The sequence below is a fragment of the Anastrepha ludens genome, chromosome 3, assembly GCF_028408465.1.
Source record: "Anastrepha ludens isolate Willacy chromosome 3, idAnaLude1.1, whole genome shotgun sequence".
In the NCBI taxonomy this organism is placed as follows: domain Eukaryota; kingdom Metazoa; phylum Arthropoda; class Insecta; order Diptera; family Tephritidae; genus Anastrepha; species Anastrepha ludens.
The window spans coordinates 54,661,631-54,682,096 of NC_071499.1; the positions used below are offsets into that span (position 1 = coordinate 54,661,631).

At 35.5% G+C, this 20,466-nt stretch overlaps 4 protein-coding genes across 4 annotated transcripts; 3 read left to right on the plus strand and 1 right to left on the minus strand.

Annotated features, from left to right (window-relative positions):
* Positions 1-1,237: 1,237 nt before the first annotated feature.
* LOC128857973 (protein lin-52 homolog) lies at positions 1,238-2,595 on the minus strand. The gene is made up of 4 exons (XM_054093841.1): positions 2,486-2,595; positions 2,333-2,419; positions 1,619-1,723; positions 1,238-1,559 (listed from the first exon to the last, which is right to left on the minus strand). The coding sequence occupies exons 1-4, from the start codon at positions 2,520-2,522 to the stop codon at positions 1,411-1,413; spliced, it is 378 nt and encodes a 125-aa protein (XP_053949816.1). The 5' UTR covers positions 2,523-2,595; the 3' UTR covers positions 1,238-1,410.
* A 1,370-nt stretch (positions 2,596-3,965) lies between these two features.
* LOC128857971 (pseudouridylate synthase RPUSD2) lies at positions 3,966-7,094 on the plus strand. The gene has a single exon (XM_054093839.1). It carries the CDS (start codon positions 4,059-4,061, stop codon positions 5,727-5,729), a length of 1,671 nt encoding a protein of 556 aa, XP_053949814.1. The 5' UTR covers positions 3,966-4,058; the 3' UTR covers positions 5,730-7,094.
* Positions 7,095-8,733: 1,639 nt separating this feature from the next.
* Positions 8,734-13,665, plus strand: LOC128857972 (N-acylneuraminate-9-phosphatase). Its single transcript, XM_054093840.1, has 3 exons — positions 8,734-9,174; positions 12,031-12,516; positions 12,582-13,665. The coding sequence occupies exons 1-3, from the start codon at positions 8,983-8,985 to the stop codon at positions 13,080-13,082; spliced, it is 1,179 nt and encodes a 392-aa protein (XP_053949815.1). The 5' UTR covers positions 8,734-8,982; the 3' UTR covers positions 13,083-13,665.
* Positions 13,666-16,755: 3,090 nt separating this feature from the next.
* On the plus strand, positions 16,756-19,268 carry LOC128856450 (uncharacterized). The gene is made up of 5 exons (XM_054091753.1): positions 16,756-16,977; positions 17,112-17,238; positions 17,906-18,104; positions 18,176-18,422; positions 18,495-19,268. The coding sequence occupies exons 2-5, from the start codon at positions 17,113-17,115 to the stop codon at positions 18,580-18,582; spliced, it is 660 nt and encodes a 219-aa protein (XP_053947728.1). The 5' UTR covers positions 16,756-16,977; position 17,112; the 3' UTR covers positions 18,583-19,268.
* Positions 19,269-20,466: the final 1,198 nt, after the last annotated feature.

A 20,466-nucleotide genomic window follows, 5' to 3' on the forward strand; every position in this document is an offset into this window, starting at 1 on the left:
ATAAAAAATATCTGCCGTTCGGGATCGGCTTGAAACTGTAGGCCCCTCCTTTTGTGCAACAACATCAAGACGCACACCACAAATAGGAGGAGCTCGGCGAAACACCCAAAAAGGGTGTACGCGCCAATTATATAAATATACATATATATATATATATCTTTATATATACACATACCTTTTTACCAATATACTTAGTATAGCTTTATCAATAGATAAATATAAAATTACCTTGTTCAACTCAAATGCTCTTAAGGGGGTATTCTAGTCTAGAGGCCCGAATTTCGAGCATTTTTTGACGATGAATAAAACAAAGCTATTGATATTTTTACGATACATTTTTTTATCATTTATTTATTCATATATTAGGAGCACACAAAATAAATTTGAAAAAAAAAAAATGAATTTTCATGGAGTTATGCGTCCTTGAAGTGGAAGGGGGGAAAAAAAGGCAGTGTCCCCGTCGTCACGATTTCTACCCTTGTGGTCATCTGAAAAAAAAAAATACAAATTCTTAATTAATATGAATGTCATTATCGTATGAACCAGAAAAAACGGGGAAAAAATTGTTTCCATAAAATGGCAGCTACTCAAAAAATTTAGGTCGATTTTTCTCTTATTTTTAAGCCTTCGCGAATTGTTTACACATATTAAAAAATTGAAATTTCCAGTTTTTCGAGCTTCATACGATAGAGATATATTTAAGGAATATTCAAGACAAATTTCAAGCAAATCGGTTGATTAGAACTTGAGATATCGTGCCGACCGTATCGAAAGAAGTAGTTTCGAGAAAAACACGTTTAAAGTTTGCTGTCCGCTCAAACCAGAGTAGCTGCCACGTCATTAAAATAGTTGTAGCTTCGAAAATAATTCGAATTTTGAAAAATCCTTTTGGGAGATATTTTTGAATAGTTAAACTATCAAATTTTGAAAAAAAAAAATTTTCGATTTTTTCAAATTTCTAGACTAGAATACCCCCTTAAGTAGGTTATAGCGACCCAGACCTTTACCTTTCAACGCCCAATTCGTTATAAAAATAGGCATTCAAGACATAAGTTCTATTGCACCACACAGTTTGTTAGAGTTGTAATTTCAAATACCCTATATTTTTGATACCTATATATGTACCAAACATCTGGCTACGAGAGTGAGATGACCATTTGTGCGCAATCGCGTTTTTATTTTCCCCAAAAATTTCTGCCAACACTGTCAGCAGATTATTAAGGCTTCGTATTTCTTTTTTCTTAATTTTGTGCACCATTAATTATTTGTAATTCTTTATTATAAATGCATTTGTACTCGTATAGTCTAGTAGTGCTTTTACAATTAAAACTAATTTGTAGAATTTTATTAATATTAAATTATTGCAAATAATTAAGTTTAAACTAAGTTGAAAGCATTTGACTAATCAAATCAAATAGATTTCTTCTTAGCATTGTTAAATATACCCAAATATTTGCCGCGTGTCATTTCTTTGGCTTCCGACACACCCAGCTGGTATGCTTCATCGTACATTTTTTTTATCTCCATTATAAGATTACTGAACGGCATATTGCTTAGCTCTGAAATTGCGTACGACAATCAAATTAGGAATCAATTATGGTTTTAACACACAACTTACGCATCATAGCGTTAATGTCTTCCTGGGAGAGGTCCTTCGACCACTGTGGTACCGGTGTACGTATAGGTGTGTCACTCATTGCAATAAAATTACTTATACCAGGAACTGCAAAGTCAACAAAATTCAAACTTCAAAATTTTTGACATACATACATTATTTTGTTAACTGTCGCAAAATACAAAAATACGTTTACTTCTGAACAGCTAAGAGGAGGAATAATTGAGAAAATCGACAAAATATTGGACACGTGAAAATTTCTACACACAATGGTGATGCGGTCTTTCATTAAATTTGTGAAAATTATATTATTTATGAAATTAAACATTGAACGGACCGTCGTGGTAACGGATAATCGTAGCTAAAACACAACAGCTGATGTAATGCACTATATCTAATGGAAGCAAGGATGAGCGCATTCACCCAAATATTTTAAATTGATCAGCCGCGCTATCATAATTGTAAAAATGCTGTGTGATCAAACTTGAGTCACCCGGAGTCATATAGTTGCATATCTGAGAAACAGATTTTAGATCCTTTTTGTTTTTGAAAAAATATTTGCTCAGAGGAATAAATCTCTGCGCTGTCTCTGTAGATAACAACTCTTACTGCTGAACAAACTGTATGCATCAGTTCATATACTATTACCTATTACCGTCATCAATTTCTGTTAATTTAGTGGAAAAATATATTTTATATCTAATGCATAAAACTTACTTTTTTCAGGCCACAGTTCTGGGGAAGTCCGTAACTTCTCCAACGAATACAGTCCATCTTCAGGAGAGTCCTCCTTCATTATAGACCCTGCAATAATAAATGTCGGTTAAAACCTTTACTGCCATTTATAGAATAAATATATATTTGTAAAACCTTTTAAAAGCGTGCGACTTCTGTGAGGATTCGACATATTATATTAAACACAAAACAGCAAAATAATAATGCGAATTTTAGAGAAAAAGCAATGTGAAGGAAATAATTAATGTCAAAAGTAAAAACAACCACAGAGTTGCAATTTTATTTATTAGCCAAAAAAAATTAAAATCTTTAACATCTTAAAGTAGGCTCAATTCTGTATTCCTATTCTTTCAAAAAATAAAAATTCGCTCAGGAGCTACGGGATAGAAACATAATTTCTGAGAACTACAACATACATAAATTAAAAATTTATTTACGAAAATCAGGAATCTAATAAAAAAAGTACCACGGCCAACGGATTTCTTTTGTTTTGTAAAATTTAAACAGTTCGCTAAAAATTTGGTTTTGACTCCGCTTTATTTAATGAAAGGAATAGACAGTGATGCTGCTTTGGTGAGCTTCGGGAAGTCGTGGAGGTTATATTTGGGGTGCTTGGAAAAGGAACCGGGGCATTACACAAAGAAGCCGCAGAGGGGAGGGCGCCTGCTGGTTGTTACAGCATGCGGCAAAAAAACAATGTGGTCTACCCCGTATGTATTTCAAGGCACAAAAAGGCCTTAAGATGGCATTAATCGTTGCATTGATTGCATTTAACCGAAGTTTAGTTTTGGGTGGGGCATTTTTGGGAAAGGCAACAGAAATAGACTACGGGTTCGTGGTTAGGTTCTATATCAGCCCTGAGAAGGAGTGTTTGGAAAACATTTGCTGCATAGAGGTCCTTCAGTAACTATAAACGTGGAACGGGGTTCAGCGCACTAAGAAAAGGGGGTTACCAGCGGCCATGGAAATTCGGGTTTCGTCTTAATTATGCTGGCTTTCAATTTTTTAACTAGCCCGCCCCCGCCAAGTAGTTAAAAAACATTTTACAATTTAGAGACCAAAATAAGAATTGCAACCCTACCTGTACAATGGTCTACAGTCATTGTACAAAAATGCAAGTACTTATAAGCCCTTTTCTTCGTTCTATTTTTTGGCAGGCACCCTGGATTGAGTTTGACTGGTAGTCAAGTGTTTGATGGTGTGAGTGCTTAGTATTTTTGTTTGAGCGTATTAGGGCATTTGCTATGCCAAATTAGAATTTTTATGCCATCATTCAAACCAAAAAAATAGAAAATAATATCTTTGACATGGAAAATTTACAATAACAAATATTTTTAATATATTTCTTAGCTATAGTAATGATTTTTTGAGAAAGATGTGCACATTTACGCAATTTTTGAGACTTTTTGATACGATTTTCTATGAAATTTAATCATATTTTATACAACCATGTTACATTAAAGAACGTTGGAATAAAGTGATCTCAGCTATGGGCTTTTTTTGACAATCAGCTGAGGTTGTTTCTACTTATGTCTATACAATGCTACAATCAATGATGTTGACATTTTAGTTAATCATAACGCCGTTGCAATAATTTATGTTGCCGCAACCGTTTCATCCCAGGTTGTTTACAAATCTATTTCGGGTAGTTCGTTTTGTGCTCCTTCCGTTGAAATTGTTGGTTGTGGCGTTAAATTATCGTTTCTTAATGCATTTAACGAAATTTGGAACGTTTTACCGTATGTTACCAGGTTTCCAAAATCAAGTTGTACTTAAAATGCCACGACATGCTCAAACGCAACACGGAGACGCGACGGTGGATGAAGAAAACATAGTGCTATTGAAAAACATACTCTACCAACCTGTTCCCACTACAGAGCCGCTGACTTGCACGTGGTTTTATAATGTCGATCCCAGCGTAGTACCAGTTCGTAGGCACACAACAACGGTTAACAATCTTGAATTAAAAGTCGGTCATCCGGAAAAGAGAAAAGCTGAAGATGTAGAGCAGACAGAAGCATTAAAAAAAGCTAGGTTTGAAACGAAGGCCTTAAAAGCAAAACGCCCAGGATTCTCCGATGACAGATATGATGAGACCTCTTACTATTTTGAAAACGGATTACGAAAAGTTTATCCTTACTATTTCACCTTTACTACCTTTACCAAAGGACGTTGGGTAGGTGAAAAAATATTAGATGTATTTTCTCGTGAATTCCGCGCCCATCCACCCGAGGAATATAAGCGTAGCATATTGACCGGGTCACTTAAAGTTAATTATGAACATGTACCAGTCGATTATATATTAAAACATAACGACTTGCTGTCCAATACTGTTCACCGACATGAAGTGCCTGTTACTGATCAATCTATTAGCATAGTGCACATGGACGAAGACATAGTGGTTATAAACAAACCAGCTTCAATACCGGTTCATCCATGTGGACGGTATCGCCATAATACTGTTGTTTTTATTTTGGCTAAAGAATTCAACTTGAAGAACTTGCGCACAATTCATCGTTTGGATCGGCTTACATCTGGTTTATTGCTCTTCGGTCGCACACCCAAAAAAGCGCGTTTATTGGAACAACAGATTCGAAATAGGGACGTGGAAAAGGAGTACGTATGTCGAGTCGATGGAAACTTCCCTGATGGTGTCGTCGAATGTAAGGAACCCATTGAGGTAGTCAGTTATAAGATAGGTGTTTGCAAAGTTTCGTTAAAGGGTAAAGAATGCTCCACAACATTTGAAAAAATTGGTTACAATGGCACAACAAGTGTACTATTATGCAAACCTTTAACTGGGCGAATGCATCAAATACGTGTACATTTACAATATTTAGGATATCCCATTGTAAATGATCCGTTATATAATCACGAAGTATTTGGGCCGCTCAAAGGTCGTGGCGGAGATATTGGTGGTAGAACCGATGAGGAACTGGTAAAAGACTTGATCCACGTGCATAATGCTGAAAATTGGTTGGGCATCGATGGAGATTTCGGGAGCGAAGGATTAAATTTGCCAAAACAAGATTTTATAGCAAATGGCTCTACCGTGCCTGAGACTACAACCAATACAGATCTGCCAGCTGCTGACGTGATTAATACAAATACTAATTTGGCAGAGCAAAATAACGAAGGGCATCCCAATAAAGTGACAGTTGGAACGCAAACGGGGCATGATCCTCCTGATTTTGCGTATAATAAAGCCAAGCTAAGTGTTGATAAAGATTGTTATGAGTGTAAAGTACGCTTCAAGGATCCCAAACCGAAGGATTTAATTATGTATTTGCACGCATGGAAGTATAGAGGTCCTGGTTGGCAATATGAGACGCAGCTACCCGACTGGGCAGGCTCAGATTGGAAGGAAACCACAGAATAGGAATTATTACCAATTTCAATTATTTACAGCTGTGACATTCTGGTATATAATGAATGGATGAATATTAGAATCAATTTTATACAGTTTGTACTGATAAAGTTATTTTTATTGTAGACGTGTATGTTTGTAAACTAGAAAATTTCGACTATTTGTTAAGCAATTAGGCATTTAATTTCGGTTTGATATAAGTCAAAGTATATACATGTGTAAATATAGTAATCATAATGGTTACAAAACCTTATAAACGTTAACAATGACTTATAAATAATATAAGTATTGTTTGACAATATAGTTGACATGTAAATTTATCAACGATTCTACGCGTACTTTGTTTAGATCACATTGACCTCTTAAAATGCTCAAAAATTAAAAAAAACTATTTTTATAGCGTGGAAGAGAGGGAGAGACATAATAAATATTTATGTGTTTATGGATTCATATCAAATTATACCCCATTCTTTCTACTATTAAACTTTTATTATAAAACATATTCATATTCAAAGCCGTTTAAAGTAAACCAACTATCAATTTCTCTAAATATTAATCTAAGCTTAAATTTTTACATAACATACATAAATTCAGAAATACATACTTACAGTTAATTCACAAATAGTGAACCCTTACGTACATATATAAACGTTTCATTGTTGTTTCCTACTAAATAAAGTTTTCATCATAACCTGTTGATACACAGTGGCTCTTACACTTAATCGTACACGCATACTGAGTGTTCAAATTTAATCACATATAAAATTTATAAATATTTGCATTCAATATTTTTATAAAGGGAAATAAAAGTAAAGAAATTCTGACAATTTGTGACAAAACAACTAAACCAAGGCGTATCTTTACAAGTTGGTCGTATTAAAGCAACTGATTTATTCTTCATCCGTTCACCTTAAATTATGGATGTCAGTAATTCGAAGACCAACAAACAGAATTGGTCAAAAAACATTGCGCTTGAGCGTATAAAAAATAAAAAGTGCTATCAAGTATTATTTAGCTGGAGGAGAGCAGAAGTCCAGGTATAGAGTAAAGATAGAGTTACAGGAGGTAGGGATTACCTTTAAAAATGAGACGAAAAAGGATATTTAGAAATTGCGTGCTCCTATTTACTTAGCATAAGATTGCATACATAAGCTGATTTGACAGCTTGAGAAAGGATCGTTATGTTCTTAACGTAAGTTAAGTTAAGTGTACATCTAAGGTAATCCCACTATTAGTGTTTGACAGTGAGTATGTACGATTACATTAGTCACCGTACATGTTTTTATGACATAACAATTTATTTATTATTTATTTCTGAGTTGTAATCCATTTATGTTTCTATAATTACATATATATTTTTTCAATATGAAAATTCAATTGCAATTGATTTTTGTTTTTTTATCAAACTTATTTGCTTTCACAGCACTGAACAGCTGCTGGCTGGCCTACTCTTTATCAGATTTTGCCAGTAAAAATTCTTCGTGCAAAATCTTTATCCACCATTTGGTCCTCATCCTCCAATCCAAAGCCCAGAGAACGTTAATGATGCAAAGTCCCTTGTTCCTCTTCCCCTCGTTTGTTTCTCACTCTGTTTTTCCTCTTCTGACATCACCAACATCACAATGGACGAATTTGATGATTTGTCTAAGGGGGCTCTTCGCGCGGGCACCCGTTTATCATACCCATTAATTTTCCAATTGCCCCGCGAATTACGTTATATATAATTTTGAGAGCTAATTACCTCATTAGTAATTTAAAGTAATTTAGTTAGAGTAAACCAAAACGTTCCCACGTCAGTTGGTTGCGTAACCGGAACGACCCGAATTTACATCCAGCCAAGGACTCACTTCAGCAGCATTCATCGTATATGTATGGGGAATGATAATGCTGCTACAACAACATCAGTAAACCGAAACAAAATTAAAACGTTAAATAATTATCCGAAAAAGTTAAATTTTAATAATGGAAGCCCAAAAAAAGGTCTTATGAAAAAACTATTATATCGAGGAGGTTCTGAGGAGCTGCTCCACTTTCATGAGGAGCAGTTGCAGCTATTGAACCACTGCATCGTCTAAGAACTATGAAGTTATCAATAGCCTAACGAAATTTAAACCTGGGAAAAAGTTAGTCTTTGAAAAGTTTGTATGAACTTGTGATTATTTTTATATTAATCATGGGTAAGAATTAGTTAGAAACTACAGTTTTGAAACACCTCGCTTGTTTTATAAGTTTTATTATAGTCGGTATAGAATTCCATAGTTTTGTGGCACTAACAAAAATATGCGCTTTGAGTCCAAATATGAATATGTCAGAATGTTTAAATTTTCGAATACACTGGCTTAGTTTAATGTTTTTATACAGGTACAATAACTTGTGTGTGTATATCAATTTATGCAAGAATATAAAAAAACGTATTTTGAAATACGAGCTCAAAACATGATCAATAACCTATTTTTAATAATGAGGTATATGACCATATTCTCCATTCTCAAACGCGAAATGCGCTGCGCTATTTAAAGCGATTTTCAATTTATACTTGGAATTATTGATGAGTGATCTAACAAGTTCCAATTTATGCACATCAATACAAATATACTCACTTCGTTATTTAGTTTTTTTTTTTCATAATATCCAAAATGTTTAAAGTAAAAGTTACGAGCAAATTGGTGAAATCTGATAAAAAACTCTTAACTAGATTGCAGGTGGTGCAAAATGCACCATCCTCATAAAGCAAAATAAAGTGCATACAAGCACCTATAGTTTTTAATGAAATTACAGTTTTTGTTCTTTAATGTTTGCGTTGTACTATCATATAATAACTATTTACTTTATGTTTAAAACACTATTCAAATATAGAGGTATTTTAAATTAATACAGACAGCAATTGGTATGTTTTGAACTACTATTTGGAATTTTTAATTTAAAAATTATCTGGCAACACTGCTACTTGGCAATGTTTTTGATACAAAACGAAAATTCTCTTTATGAAATTATTCTCTTTGCTTATTAACCATTATCCATTCACTTTTGCTGTCAGTTCCATTTAACCTACTCAGCTGCAATTTGTGTGCAGTTGATCGGTCTCCTAGTTTTAATTATTTGATAAATTGTAGTTAAGCTAAATTGGTGCTAAAACGTATTCAAATTCTTATCACAATAAGCAATTGTGTTCCTGCTATTTGTATTAATACTAATACAACGTGTAAAATAATATTTTTTATTGCATCAGCGAAAAAATTCGCTTATCCACTAAGTTTTTACTCTGATGGCCGAAGGTGAAATTGTAAACGACAAAAGCACAAAAAATGCTGCTAATTTATGTGTAACTACGTCCAACAGCGCCAATATAAATAACGCTATATTGGGTGAAAAGCTAAGAAAGATTACTGCACTTTTCTTCGATTTGGACAACACATTGATTCCTACCCGTTCGGGTGATTTGAAAGCTGTCAAAAAGGTTGGTTGATTGAAAAGGATGGGTTGGGGAAGCACGAGGAATCAGTGAAAATTTTCCATTGACTTATTGATAAAAAGAGGTGAAGTAAGGGTGACTAGCACACGCGTCGCTTTTGCTTCCCCGTTTGCATTAAATTTTTATATATATATATATGTACATGTACGTACATATGTTCCGGGAAAGAGAGAAGTGTTTGCGGAAATCCCGTAATCGGCTGATTAATTGCAAAATGATTTGTACTGTGTAGAAGCGTATGTAAAATCGGGAAGAACAAACGGAAAAAGAACTGGACATATAGTTTTTTTTGCGGATTTAAATTTCCGTGTCCGGGAATTTCAATGATATATTATCTTTAGATATATTTGCACGGTATGGAAGAACTTTATTGTTGTAAAAGTTTCAAAGTATTCAAAGGAGAATCTATTCGTGTATCGCCAATATTTATTTGTCAAACTCATTAAAAATTGTAAGACCGTTGCATTCCACGACATAAATACACAGAAAATTTAAAACCCTCGGCCACAAAACTTACTAGATGATCTTGAGGACTCCTTCCCAGCAGTACCTTTTTTGTCTTGGATTACGATAAGTTGAGTAAACTTCAGTACGAATTGTAAACAGTTGTCCAAAAATCCGTAAGCTAAATAGCGATCACGATTAGCGCTCTATTCCTTTTGAATAACCGCAGTCATAATTAACCAACATGTAACAGAGTTTATAAACCACTAGCACACTTACACAAGCCATGATACTTTTTGATATTGAAGAATCCGCTCTCCCACAGAGACTTAAGGGGTGGTCCGCAATGTACCTTTGTAATTGAAACTCGTCAGTGACATTTCGAAGCCTTTTCAGTCACCAGAGCGAGTTTTTTTGATCTCATAGGCTAACGGTTATTCCATATTGGTCCGGCAATGACATCGATGGATCAAAAGTAAAGTCAAACTCCAGGCTACAACGCGTCTTCATTGCAAGAAATCTCAAACTTTCCTCACGGCGACTCTATTCACAACATGTACGAAAAACGTCAAACGTCACTGGAAGTCAATGATACATCAATTTCGCCGATAAACAACCCCTAAATTATTGTGGTTGTTGTTGTTGTAATATAAATATTTTCCATAAATGTTTTGGGCAATGCTGCTGTAGTGTCAGGTCGTGATCGGATATAAGTCCGTATTGTTACGGATACGTAAAACCGACTTTGAGGTCACTTTCTATAGTTGGCTCTTCCTCTTGGTGTATGGAATCGCGATCGTCACTTAGTTCAAAACTGCAATAAGCACTTCAGGTCGTTAGCTGATAGTACAGGTAAAGACAAAGAAAATTTAGTTCCCACAACAGTCGGTTCTATGTTACCGGAAGGACCCAGATTTATATCCGGCCAAGGACTGTCACTCCAGCAGCATTTTCCGTACTTGACTAGGAAATGTTTATACTGCTCCAACAACAACAACAAAGAAACTTTCGGGTGAGGTTCAGCACCTGTCTAGGGCTAGTTTATTGCGGCTACAGCCTTTGGCCTCATTACGTTCTGGATATGGCAGCACGTAAACTCCAGAATCGACCCTGATGTATGTCCGTCTTGTGAAGGTACCGCGCACGATACTAACTATCTATTCACATGCCCTCTTAAACCCACTCTCCTAACACCCCTCTCTCTCTCTCTTTGAACTCAACCCGTACGGACGGCATGTTTCCTGGTCCTACCATAACATGAGATATATATTGGTGACCACAGTTCACTGGCAGGGCGACATATGTATAAGACAATCAACCTTTCAGTTCTAAATTACGCGGAGGTTTGAAACTAGTGATACGCAATGAACGGAACTTACGACCTGACAGAGTACAACATGCAGGACGGTGACGGGATGCTTCCTGATGTTTCCGTAAGGAAGGCATGCACGCTTCCTGTCAAAGAGCACAATATTAAGCTCAGCAAGCAGTTCCTGGTAGGGTGCTACCGTAGAGTTGCAGGATTGTACACAACAACCACTGCACATCCCGGTATGCAGACAGGCAATTACGACATTCACCGCGCGTGTCTAACCATTCACTTAACACCCCTTTGCCTCTGGGCCAATGCCGTCAAAACAGCATGTTTCTTGCGTCTATCTTTAGATAAGATAGACGACGACAGTCGATGACTACACTGTGCTTTGTAAAGTGCTACAACAACAAGCAGCATGAGTATCATATATACATACAATAACAACATAAAGCAATCGAGATAGATGTGGACATATGTATATAAATATATAGCAAACTATTCAGAATGATGAGCCATGTCTGTCCTTTCGCTCGTGCGCATGTTAACTAGAGCAAAAATGTATATATTTCAATCCTCATCCAAGGTAACGGTAATTTTAAAAAAAGCAAAAAACGTGATAAAGATTCCAAATTAATCAAATTTGATATGAATTATAAACCAAAAAAAAAAAAAAAAAAAAAAAATGCGACGCAACACAAATTTTGAAAAGTGGGAGGAGTCATGTCTCCTTTGGGTAAATGTGTACATCTCGATAAGGACTTAATAAAAGTCGCTTAAACTTGTACACATATTGCTCTCTACCTCATTTAGATCCGGCTTAGTATTGAGATCGGGGAAAAGCTTATGTCCATTTTTATATGTCAAGACCAAATTTTCGTCCGTCCCTTTAATGTTACCAGCTATAACTCTCATTGTCTACTAGGATTTTATATTCCTATAGTTAACAGCCAATTCAAATTAAATTTTACTAAAATTCATTCAAAAATGAAGGGCTTCATTATGCATGCAATTTTTAAAATATATTATTTAAACAAAATATTCTACAATACATGATTGTTAATTTTTTCCTAAATCCATTGTAGCTAAGTGAAGTGCTCGAAAATCAGTTTGGTTTGTCGAAAGAAGAATCTAGCCTTGCTACTCAATCATTTCTAAAAGCATTTCGTCGTTGCCCAGATAACTCGCAGACATCTCTAGACTCCTGGCGCACTTACTTATGGCGTGAAGCTCTTCCACCTCGCTACAAACATTTAGCTGAGCAGATCTATCCAAAATGGCTACAACTTCGTTATCGTTATCTAGCTTTATCGGCCGATTACATACAGATGTTAATTCGTGCTCGTGAAGCTAATTTCTTACTGGCGCTCATTACTAACGGGCCATCCAATGCACAGTGGGAAAAAATAAACAAGTTGCACGTAAGTCAATATTTCGATTGCATCCTTGTTTCATCAGATTTGCCATGGGAAAAACCGAATCCACAAATATTCTACGCCGCCTGCAACTTTCTGGGAGTTCCTCCATCGCAATGTGTTATGTTTGGTGATAAACTAGAATCGGACATTAAGGTGTGTAGAAAATGCGAGACTATTTCACAGACCAAGGTGTTAATTTGTATTCCATTCGTTTTTAGGGAGGCTGTCTGGCTGGATTGGGTGCCACATTTTGGATACCTCTTAATCCGGGCGAGATCGACTTGAACGATATTCCACATAAACCGGATTTTACTCTTAAGCAATTGTTAGATTTATATAAATGTTTCCCAACACTAAACAACACTCGGAATATACGCTCTAACTCAAATAGCAACACGACCAGCACAAGCGCACAAAGCAACGCTACTACAACATCCTCCATAGTGCATGGCAATAACGGTGCTATAGCTGCTTTACCTCAGTATCGACGTAGAGGTAGTCAAATTAGTCATAGTCGAACCATAAGTACCTGTTACAGTGATCTTCAACATCATCAAACACATCATACTCCACTTGAGTTTGGGCAAGAGTCTAATGATGAATGGTTCAGCGAACGTTTGAATCAAGAGCAATGCAGACAACGCCGCGGGGGCTCACTACCAACAATGGATTATTTGAATAGTGAAGCAGAAAATAGCTCAGACAGTTTGTTTAGCTAAATATTTTTGTAACGAAGGCTGTGCATATTTCTCAGATATACACCCCCAACACATGCTCATTCTACGATCCTAAATATAAACGAATGTACAATGAATAAATTGCAATAAATCACAACAAAGTAAGGGCTTCGAAACTTCACGTGATACGACATAAATATATACCTACACAACGTACATACGTAGCTATAAATAAGATATGCATGTAGGTAGTTACCGTTGAAATCTACCCTTATTCTGCACACTAACTTGAATTGGTTGTGCTCTTCACGCTTGTAAGTGGTATATACATACGTAGTTACTTAAGTATTTAAGTATATTCGAATTCATATGTGAAGGAGTATGTATATTTTAAAGGGAAGCATCAAATTTACAAGCTAAAAGTTTTTAATCAATATCTTTAAGTTTTGCAATTTTTTATTTGCTTTCATATTTTGCATAGTAGTTATAGTAATACTTTTACTAAATATAAATATGTATTTGAGAGAAAAAATGTTGAAAAAAGTTGTATGATCATTGAACTTTTTTAAAGGCTAGTATTGCGTTTGGGACCTTTGAACGTACTAAGATGTGGGGAATGAAGGTAATTACGGAATACTTCGAAATAAATCCGTGGAATTTTGAAAAAGAACTTATTTGACTTTAACCCTTTTTTCCTAGTAAATAAATCCTAATCTTTAATAGTGTTCTTATTCTAGTTTCAATTAGATGATTTTTTGAGCCAATGCTATCAATGGCTAATAGTTTAAATATTGGATTAGAACCACACAGAAAGAAAGTGCTGCGGAGCGTTCCCCCGACAGTCGGTTCTACGTAACTGGAACGACCCGATTTTATATCGGGCCAAGGACTGTCACTTCAGCAGCATTCCCCGTATATGTATGGGGAATATTTATGCTGCTAGAACAGCAACAACAACAACAAACTGCTAAGGAGACTCATGTTGTTTTGTGAAATGCCCGCAGGTATTTATTTTAAACTACCGAACTACAAATTCTAATTAATTTAAATATATCTAGAATTAAGGAATTGCGATAACCTAGATAACTTTTACAAAATATATGTAATTTGGTCCGTATTTTTCTCAGCTACACAACTTCGTTAATTGTTTTCCAGTTGGTCGTTGGTGAAAGTGTTTTACACTCGTATTCATTATTCAATTCGCTCTGTACCTCGTAATTGACAAAATAGTAAAAAAGCGCATTTGATTTTCATTGTTACTTTTGCTTTTCGTTTTGCTTTATAACTGGTAATCTCGGTTGATGATAGTCTCTAGTAACTCGAAAATCGAAATAATTTGTAATATTTTGGGAATCTCTTGGATTACGAGTTATCGCGACTCCAATGTACTTAAAAACATTTATTTTGAGTATAATAAAAACTTAGTATGCGGAATTTTACAACGAAACGTTTTTCGGGATTTTCAGTGGCTTTTCTTTCTCGGCATGAAGACCTCAGAGTATTATAACTTAGTTCACAGAAAAACTTGTTGTTTTTGCAGCATAAACATTCCCCATACATATATGGGGAATACTGCTGATATGACAGTCCTTGGCCGGATATAAATCCGAGTCGTTCCAGTAACGTAGAACCGACTGTCGTGGGAACGAGAACAACTTCTTGTCACATACTGGGTGTTTGTAACAGCCTTGTTGAAGTAATGGTGCTCTCACTCAACAACGTAAACGTACGCCCGTATCAGCTGACACGATTAAACTAATGAGAGCCCCATGTGAAAGAATTTTCACCACCGTTCCGTTCCGTAGCATCGTAAGAAACAACAATCTTTCTTATGATTCGGGGGTACGGGCGGACGTTTACGTTGGTGAGTGTAAGCACCATAAGATATATGAAGACATGTAGCGTGTTTCCCTGGGGATTTCAGTATCACGATCAATGCACATTGGAACGATCCGGATCATTCTTATGCATATTGTCAGCACTGATATAAATCATCTGTTTTGGTAGTATTAAGAAGAAGAAGAAACTAAGTAATTCCTAACATTCTTCCACAAGAATTGTTGTTGAAAATGTATTCGGGATACTTAAATCAACATTCAACTATACTAATTTTACATCATAAGAAGAAGCTGAAGGCCTTAGCAGCCATAGCTTTCCTTACTAGGCTTACAATTTTAATTATAAGCTTCAGTTTGTAATAATAATAATAATAATTATGGGTGTAATATTTACCGCATAATATTACCCTATAAGTGTTTGGGAATTGTTTCTGGAGTAATAGTCATTGGCCCGATATAAATCGGGGTCGTTCCGGTAGCGTATGAGCATTAAAATTTTCAACATAAAATTTGTCCCTGAAATTAAAGCTTTAAATTTAGTAATTTACTTAATGTTATTTATACATTCACTTGTCAGTGTTACCATTTACAATGACAGTGCTGCCAATCAATAGCGCAAAGAATGGATCAATATTCTCATAAATTTAATTAGCCATGACTGTTTGTCTACCGGCAGTAAAGTCGAGTAAACGAATCTTGCAAGAATCTTTCATTTAAGCTGGCCACAAACAGGGTAAACTTCCCAGGGATTTGTTGTAGTTGGAAGAAAATCCATCGTGTATGGCGAAGTGCGGACACAAATCCCATGTAATTTAAATTTTCATTTGTTGCTAGTTTGTGGATTTTCTCATTTTTTACTGGCATATAACAGAAAAAAATCGTGTGTCCATAAATAAAATAAATTATCGAATTTTGAATGCTGCCATAATTTTTTGAAACCTAAGTAAACCTCGTTTACGGATTTCCTCCAACTGTTTATTATTAGCAGCCAATTGCTCAATTTAATTAGCTATTCGTTCTCCTAGTATTTTCTTTATATCGATAGTAATAATTAAACATACCAAAAACACCGAAATATTCTACCAAAATAGTTTCTATTAAGAAAAACCTTTCACAACAGTATTGACAGCTGATTGTTAATTTTGCAGGTAATCTTCCATATGTGAACGGGTAGATTAATTTTGTGGATTTATTGGTAATTAATGCATATGTCAACGTACTTTTATCGGCAAAAAAACTGCGTTTGAAAATATTGCTATAATTCGTGCTTTCACAATTGAACACGAGGAACTTAATTTACATTAGTTTATTTAATTTAAAAACCACAAACATTCACAAGCAAGTAACTTAGTTTATCCAAAGCTCTGATGTCATCGGTTGTCAAAAGCGCGAAATATGGACAGTTTTGTAGAGACAGTAGCAATGCTCACATTTTTTTTTCTAATAAATTTATAACTTCCTTAGTGGAAATGATTTTTCGAAGACAGTAAATTTGGCAAATTATATGGCGTAAATAATCGATTCGGTGGCGTTTCTTTGCAATTCGCAGAAGATAGCAAAAGCTAATCACAAAGAGCGGGCAATCCGGAGAAAGGAAGTAATTTGTACGGCACGACACTAACGGCGGTTTGCATAAAAGTGGATTGTCTTTATAACTACCTGGACATTACACAACAATTTTTCTCTTTATCGACAGCTAATACGTATTTTCAATTTTCTTTAGAGCATTGTTCTGTGTAAACCCAAGGTAAGCCTTAATATCAAATTTATCAGTGTTATGAAAATAGCTTCTCTAAAAGGCAGAAAAACAATTGCTACTCTACATTTCTTAGCAACACTGAGGGTTAACAAACAGTTTTTTTTTATGTTAATTTTTTCGTATACTGTTTGGCAGCACCGATTCTCCTACTGGACACAAAAGGATGCATTTGCATTGTTAAAAAAAAAACAGTAGTTGACGGCCAAGTATATATTTTGTAAAGAATTCAATATTGAATTTTGAGTATCGAGAAAACTTAGCAAGTTCTTTAAATTAAAATTTGAAGCAACAAGAATCAGGCGCTGAAGCAAAGAAATTTGAGTTAAATACAAAAATTAAGGTATGAACTCAGGATTCATTTTGACCTTCAAATTATTTTGCTAATAAGATAACAAACGCTTTATATTGGTCAATGATATAAGAAGCAATAATGTGGAATGCTTTTATAAAAACAATAATACATTTTTTGCGTAGAATGCCAATGGGAGCAGATCCAGTTTATCAACCAACAACCGTATCGGTCTCTTATGAGCCTCGGCCAGGCAGGAACAATAGCAGTCGTTCAATAGCATGCAAATTACTGAGCAATCCTCGATTTCAGGTAATAGTCATTGTTCTCAATAATTTCTGGAATTATTTATTAAAACTAAATGCAATTATTTTTTTAATCTGAATTAACGTACATTTCTGCAAGTTTTATCGATGGCATGATTAACAAAGAGATTTTAGTTTGCTTGCATGCGAGTAAATATTTTGCTTGCGAATCACTTTTTCGTCTCCTAAATTTATGCACTATGTAACAAAAGTTATCCAACGAGCACGAATAGAATAAGCAGAGAATATTAATATTCTCCCTTATCTTCTATGTATGCACGTACGTACGTTTGGTATTATAATTATGGAAATTGAACAAAAAATCTTTATTAGTTTGCCAGAAAACATAAAAGGCAATCATAAGACACTGTCACGCTGGGTAGGGTCTAAGTGAAAACCTCGTCTTCACCATTTCTATTTATATAGCATGAGGAGTAATATAAATGCTTTATTAGAAATGTATATCAAAAACCCGTAATAACGATTTTTAGAAATTTGAGTTGTGACTTGAAAAATATGTGCGATATGTAGCACCATTTTATATTTATAGGGGATGTATGTACATGTGCATGCACGTAATTCAAAACTAAATTTTCTTGTAATAAACAATTTTTGGTTATGTACGAGTATATCTTTTTAAAACTAAAATAACGTTCATATGTATAATTTTATAGATTATGCTGCTGCTTTTTGGGCTTATAACTTTAGCGACTGGCATTGCAGTAGTAGCTAGCTCCATCGCAGGTCACATTTTCATTAATAGAAACTCCAAGGATCTAGCCGATGACGATGCTGTTATGACTTGTTCACAAATGCCAATTGGCATGATCATCTCGGGTGCCTTTTTTTCGGCAACCGGATTGTTTTGCCTTGGTAAGCGAAGATATAATATATTTTTTTTTGGATTTACATGCTAACAAATCTCATTTCTGGCATACTTTCAGGCGTGTACATAACGGTGGCTGATTGGCGGCGTAATTGTATTTGTCAATGTCCATTGTTTGATAAGAAAAAATCACTTGCTAGACAATTGCAATGCCAGAATGGAGGTGTTTGTGGTGAAGGCATAATGGCGTTAAATCCTTCTACAGATCCGCTGGTATCGCATACACAATATGCACCAGTATCAGAGTTGCCGCACCGCTGTGATGAAGAAGAACGTAGAAATTTGATGCCTGATAACAAAGATTGGTGAGCCTTTGGTTGTATTCATTCATAAAATTCGTATTACGAAATTTAAATGAAATCCTCTATAAATTGTAGCCTCAGTAGCGCCGAAGAGTCTGATCGTATGCTCGAACCTGATCCACGTATCGTTTTGCGACCAATGGGTCGCGTCGACGATGCCTAAGAGTTTTTAGTAAATTGAAATGGATTGATTTTGCGATAATTAGGAAAAGTAGAGACGTATGCATCGATTACGTATTATTGGTATGGATTTAAAAGCGGAGTTTCTACCAACTTTTTACTTTTGTTGTTGTGCTTAGAAAGGTGTATTTTATAGCATTCATTCAGGATGTTTAATTTTTTTAATAGCATATGTTTGAATAATTTGACTGTCATCCTTACTAATTACCCTAGTAATGAATAAGCAGGCTAAATTTCGTTTTAAAAAAATAAATGTTAAATTTTTGAGTACCAAAATCTATGGGCTGCTTAAATGTTCTATTAAATTTTAAATAAAATGTCATAATCTCGTAGCTGTAAGCAAATATTTAATCGCTTAGGCAAAGTTCAGCAATTTGTTGGGCACGCACACCATTTACAAATGGAATTAGAGAGTAGAAATATTGTAAGGAACTAAAAAATGAACCATTTCAAAATACTAAGTATAATGAAATGGACAGTTCTCGTATAAGTATTACTTAAGTGAATCACGTACACATATACATATATACAAGTTAAATATTTGAAAAACTTAAATGTTTGAATCGTGCAAACAAACTTTTTTTCTAAACATATTTTTTGTGTCTTATTTATAAGTAATTAAGCACTTTGCTTTCACAACCAATAAAATAACGTATTTTCTAAACTAAATGCTCTGAGAGTTTTTGTTCCGGTTTATTTTCTACCGAGATTGTTACCGTAAACGTATCAGTAAGTACATACATACATTTTAGCAATAGTTTTAATTTAGCATTGTTGTTGCAGCAGTTGGATTTTAAAGTCAGGCTCATCATCTCCACGGTGTTGTTGTTGTAGCAGCATTCCCCATACATATACGGGGAGTGTTGCAAGTGACAGTCTTTGGCCGCATATAAATCCGGGCCGTTCGGTTTACGTAGAACCGACTGTAGTGGGAACGTATCAGCTGTTGTAGCTATGGTCGGTTGTTGTTGTAGTAGCAGCAATACTAAACCCTGTCAGTGCAATGTAAATACCCGGTGGACTTCGTCTAGGTCATCTAACGGTAGGCCCAGGAAACTTCGATTAGTTGGGTCCAGAGGGAGAGGGGTGTTAGATGGGTGGGTTTGAACTGTCTAGCCCTGTCTAGTGTAGCCTATCTCAACTGTGGTCGGTGAAAATGTTCAGTGTGGTTACCGAGGTCAAGACCGGAAAACATGATGTTGGACCAAAGAGAGAGAGAGAAAGAGAGAGTAAATAGAAGTTTTGAGAAGGAGAGAGATGGATGTTGTTGTTGTTGTTGTAGCATTATACTTATAAGTGTTATGTACAACACCGGTCGTCTTCGTCTGGCTCATCTCAGGGTAGGTCCAGGAAACTTGCTGTTTCAATAGGTTGGGTCAAAAGGGAGAGGGGTATTAGGTGAGTAGGTTTGATGGGTCATTTGAAAAAGTGGTTAGAGTCGTGCGGGGTGCCTTCACATGCTGGACATATGTTTGGTATGTCGCGGTCAATTCTGGACAGGTAGGACTTTAACCTGCTACAGTATCCAGAACGTAATTGTGCCAAGCTTACGCGGATCTCTCGGGGTAGCTGGAGCTCTTCGTCTGGTATGGATGGTGGTTGGACTCCGATAATGGCATTCGGGGGTCGGAAGCTTAAGAAGGTGGTAAGTGTCTCCCAAGGAATATCGTTTATAGTCTGTACACTGTTCGTTCCAGTATTTTTTATATTTTTGTCGGGACAATTAAATCCATTGTACTGCCCTTGTATTCCCTTTTCAATTTTCTTTAAATGTATTCGACTTCCGAAGAAATCTGAGTAGATCTTGTAGTGCCAAGGAGCCAAGGTGGTCGCTTCTTAACACATCAGTGCCAAGGACCTCAAGCCT

Bases quoted from the DNA above. Each gene is read 5' to 3' on its own strand.
- LOC128857973 (XM_054093841.1), bottom strand. From the start codon at position 2,522: ATGTCGAATCCTCACAGAAGTCGCACGCTTTTAAAAG. The intron at 1,724-2,332 runs GTAAGTTTTATG...TTGACTTTGCAG, and splicing joins AGAACTGTGGCCTGAAAAAA to TTCCTGGTATAAGTAATTTT. The intron at 1,560-1,618 runs GTAAGTTGTGTG...ACGCAATTTCAG, and splicing joins AGACATTAACGCTATGATGC to AGCTAAGCAATATGCCGTTC.
- LOC128857971 (XM_054093839.1), top strand. From the start codon at position 4,059: ATGCATTTAACGAAATTTGGAACGTTTTACCGTATGTTACCAGGTTTC.
- LOC128857972 (XM_054093840.1), top strand. From the start codon at position 8,983: ATGGCCGAAGGTGAAATTGTAAACGACAAAAGCACAAAAAATGCTGCT. The intron at 9,175-12,030 runs GTTGGTTGATTG...AATCCATTGTAG, and splicing joins ATTTGAAAGCTGTCAAAAAG to CTAAGTGAAGTGCTCGAAAA. The intron at 12,517-12,581 runs GTGTGTAGAAAA...ATTCGTTTTTAG, and splicing joins AACTAGAATCGGACATTAAG to GGAGGCTGTCTGGCTGGATT.
- LOC128856450 (XM_054091753.1), top strand. From the start codon at position 17,113: ATGCCAATGGGAGCAGATCCAGTTTATCAACCAACAACCGTATCGGTC. The intron at 17,239-17,905 runs GTAATAGTCATT...ATAATTTTATAG, and splicing joins TGAGCAATCCTCGATTTCAG to ATTATGCTGCTGCTTTTTGG. The intron at 18,105-18,175 runs GTAAGCGAAGAT...GCATACTTTCAG, and splicing joins AACCGGATTGTTTTGCCTTG to GCGTGTACATAACGGTGGCT.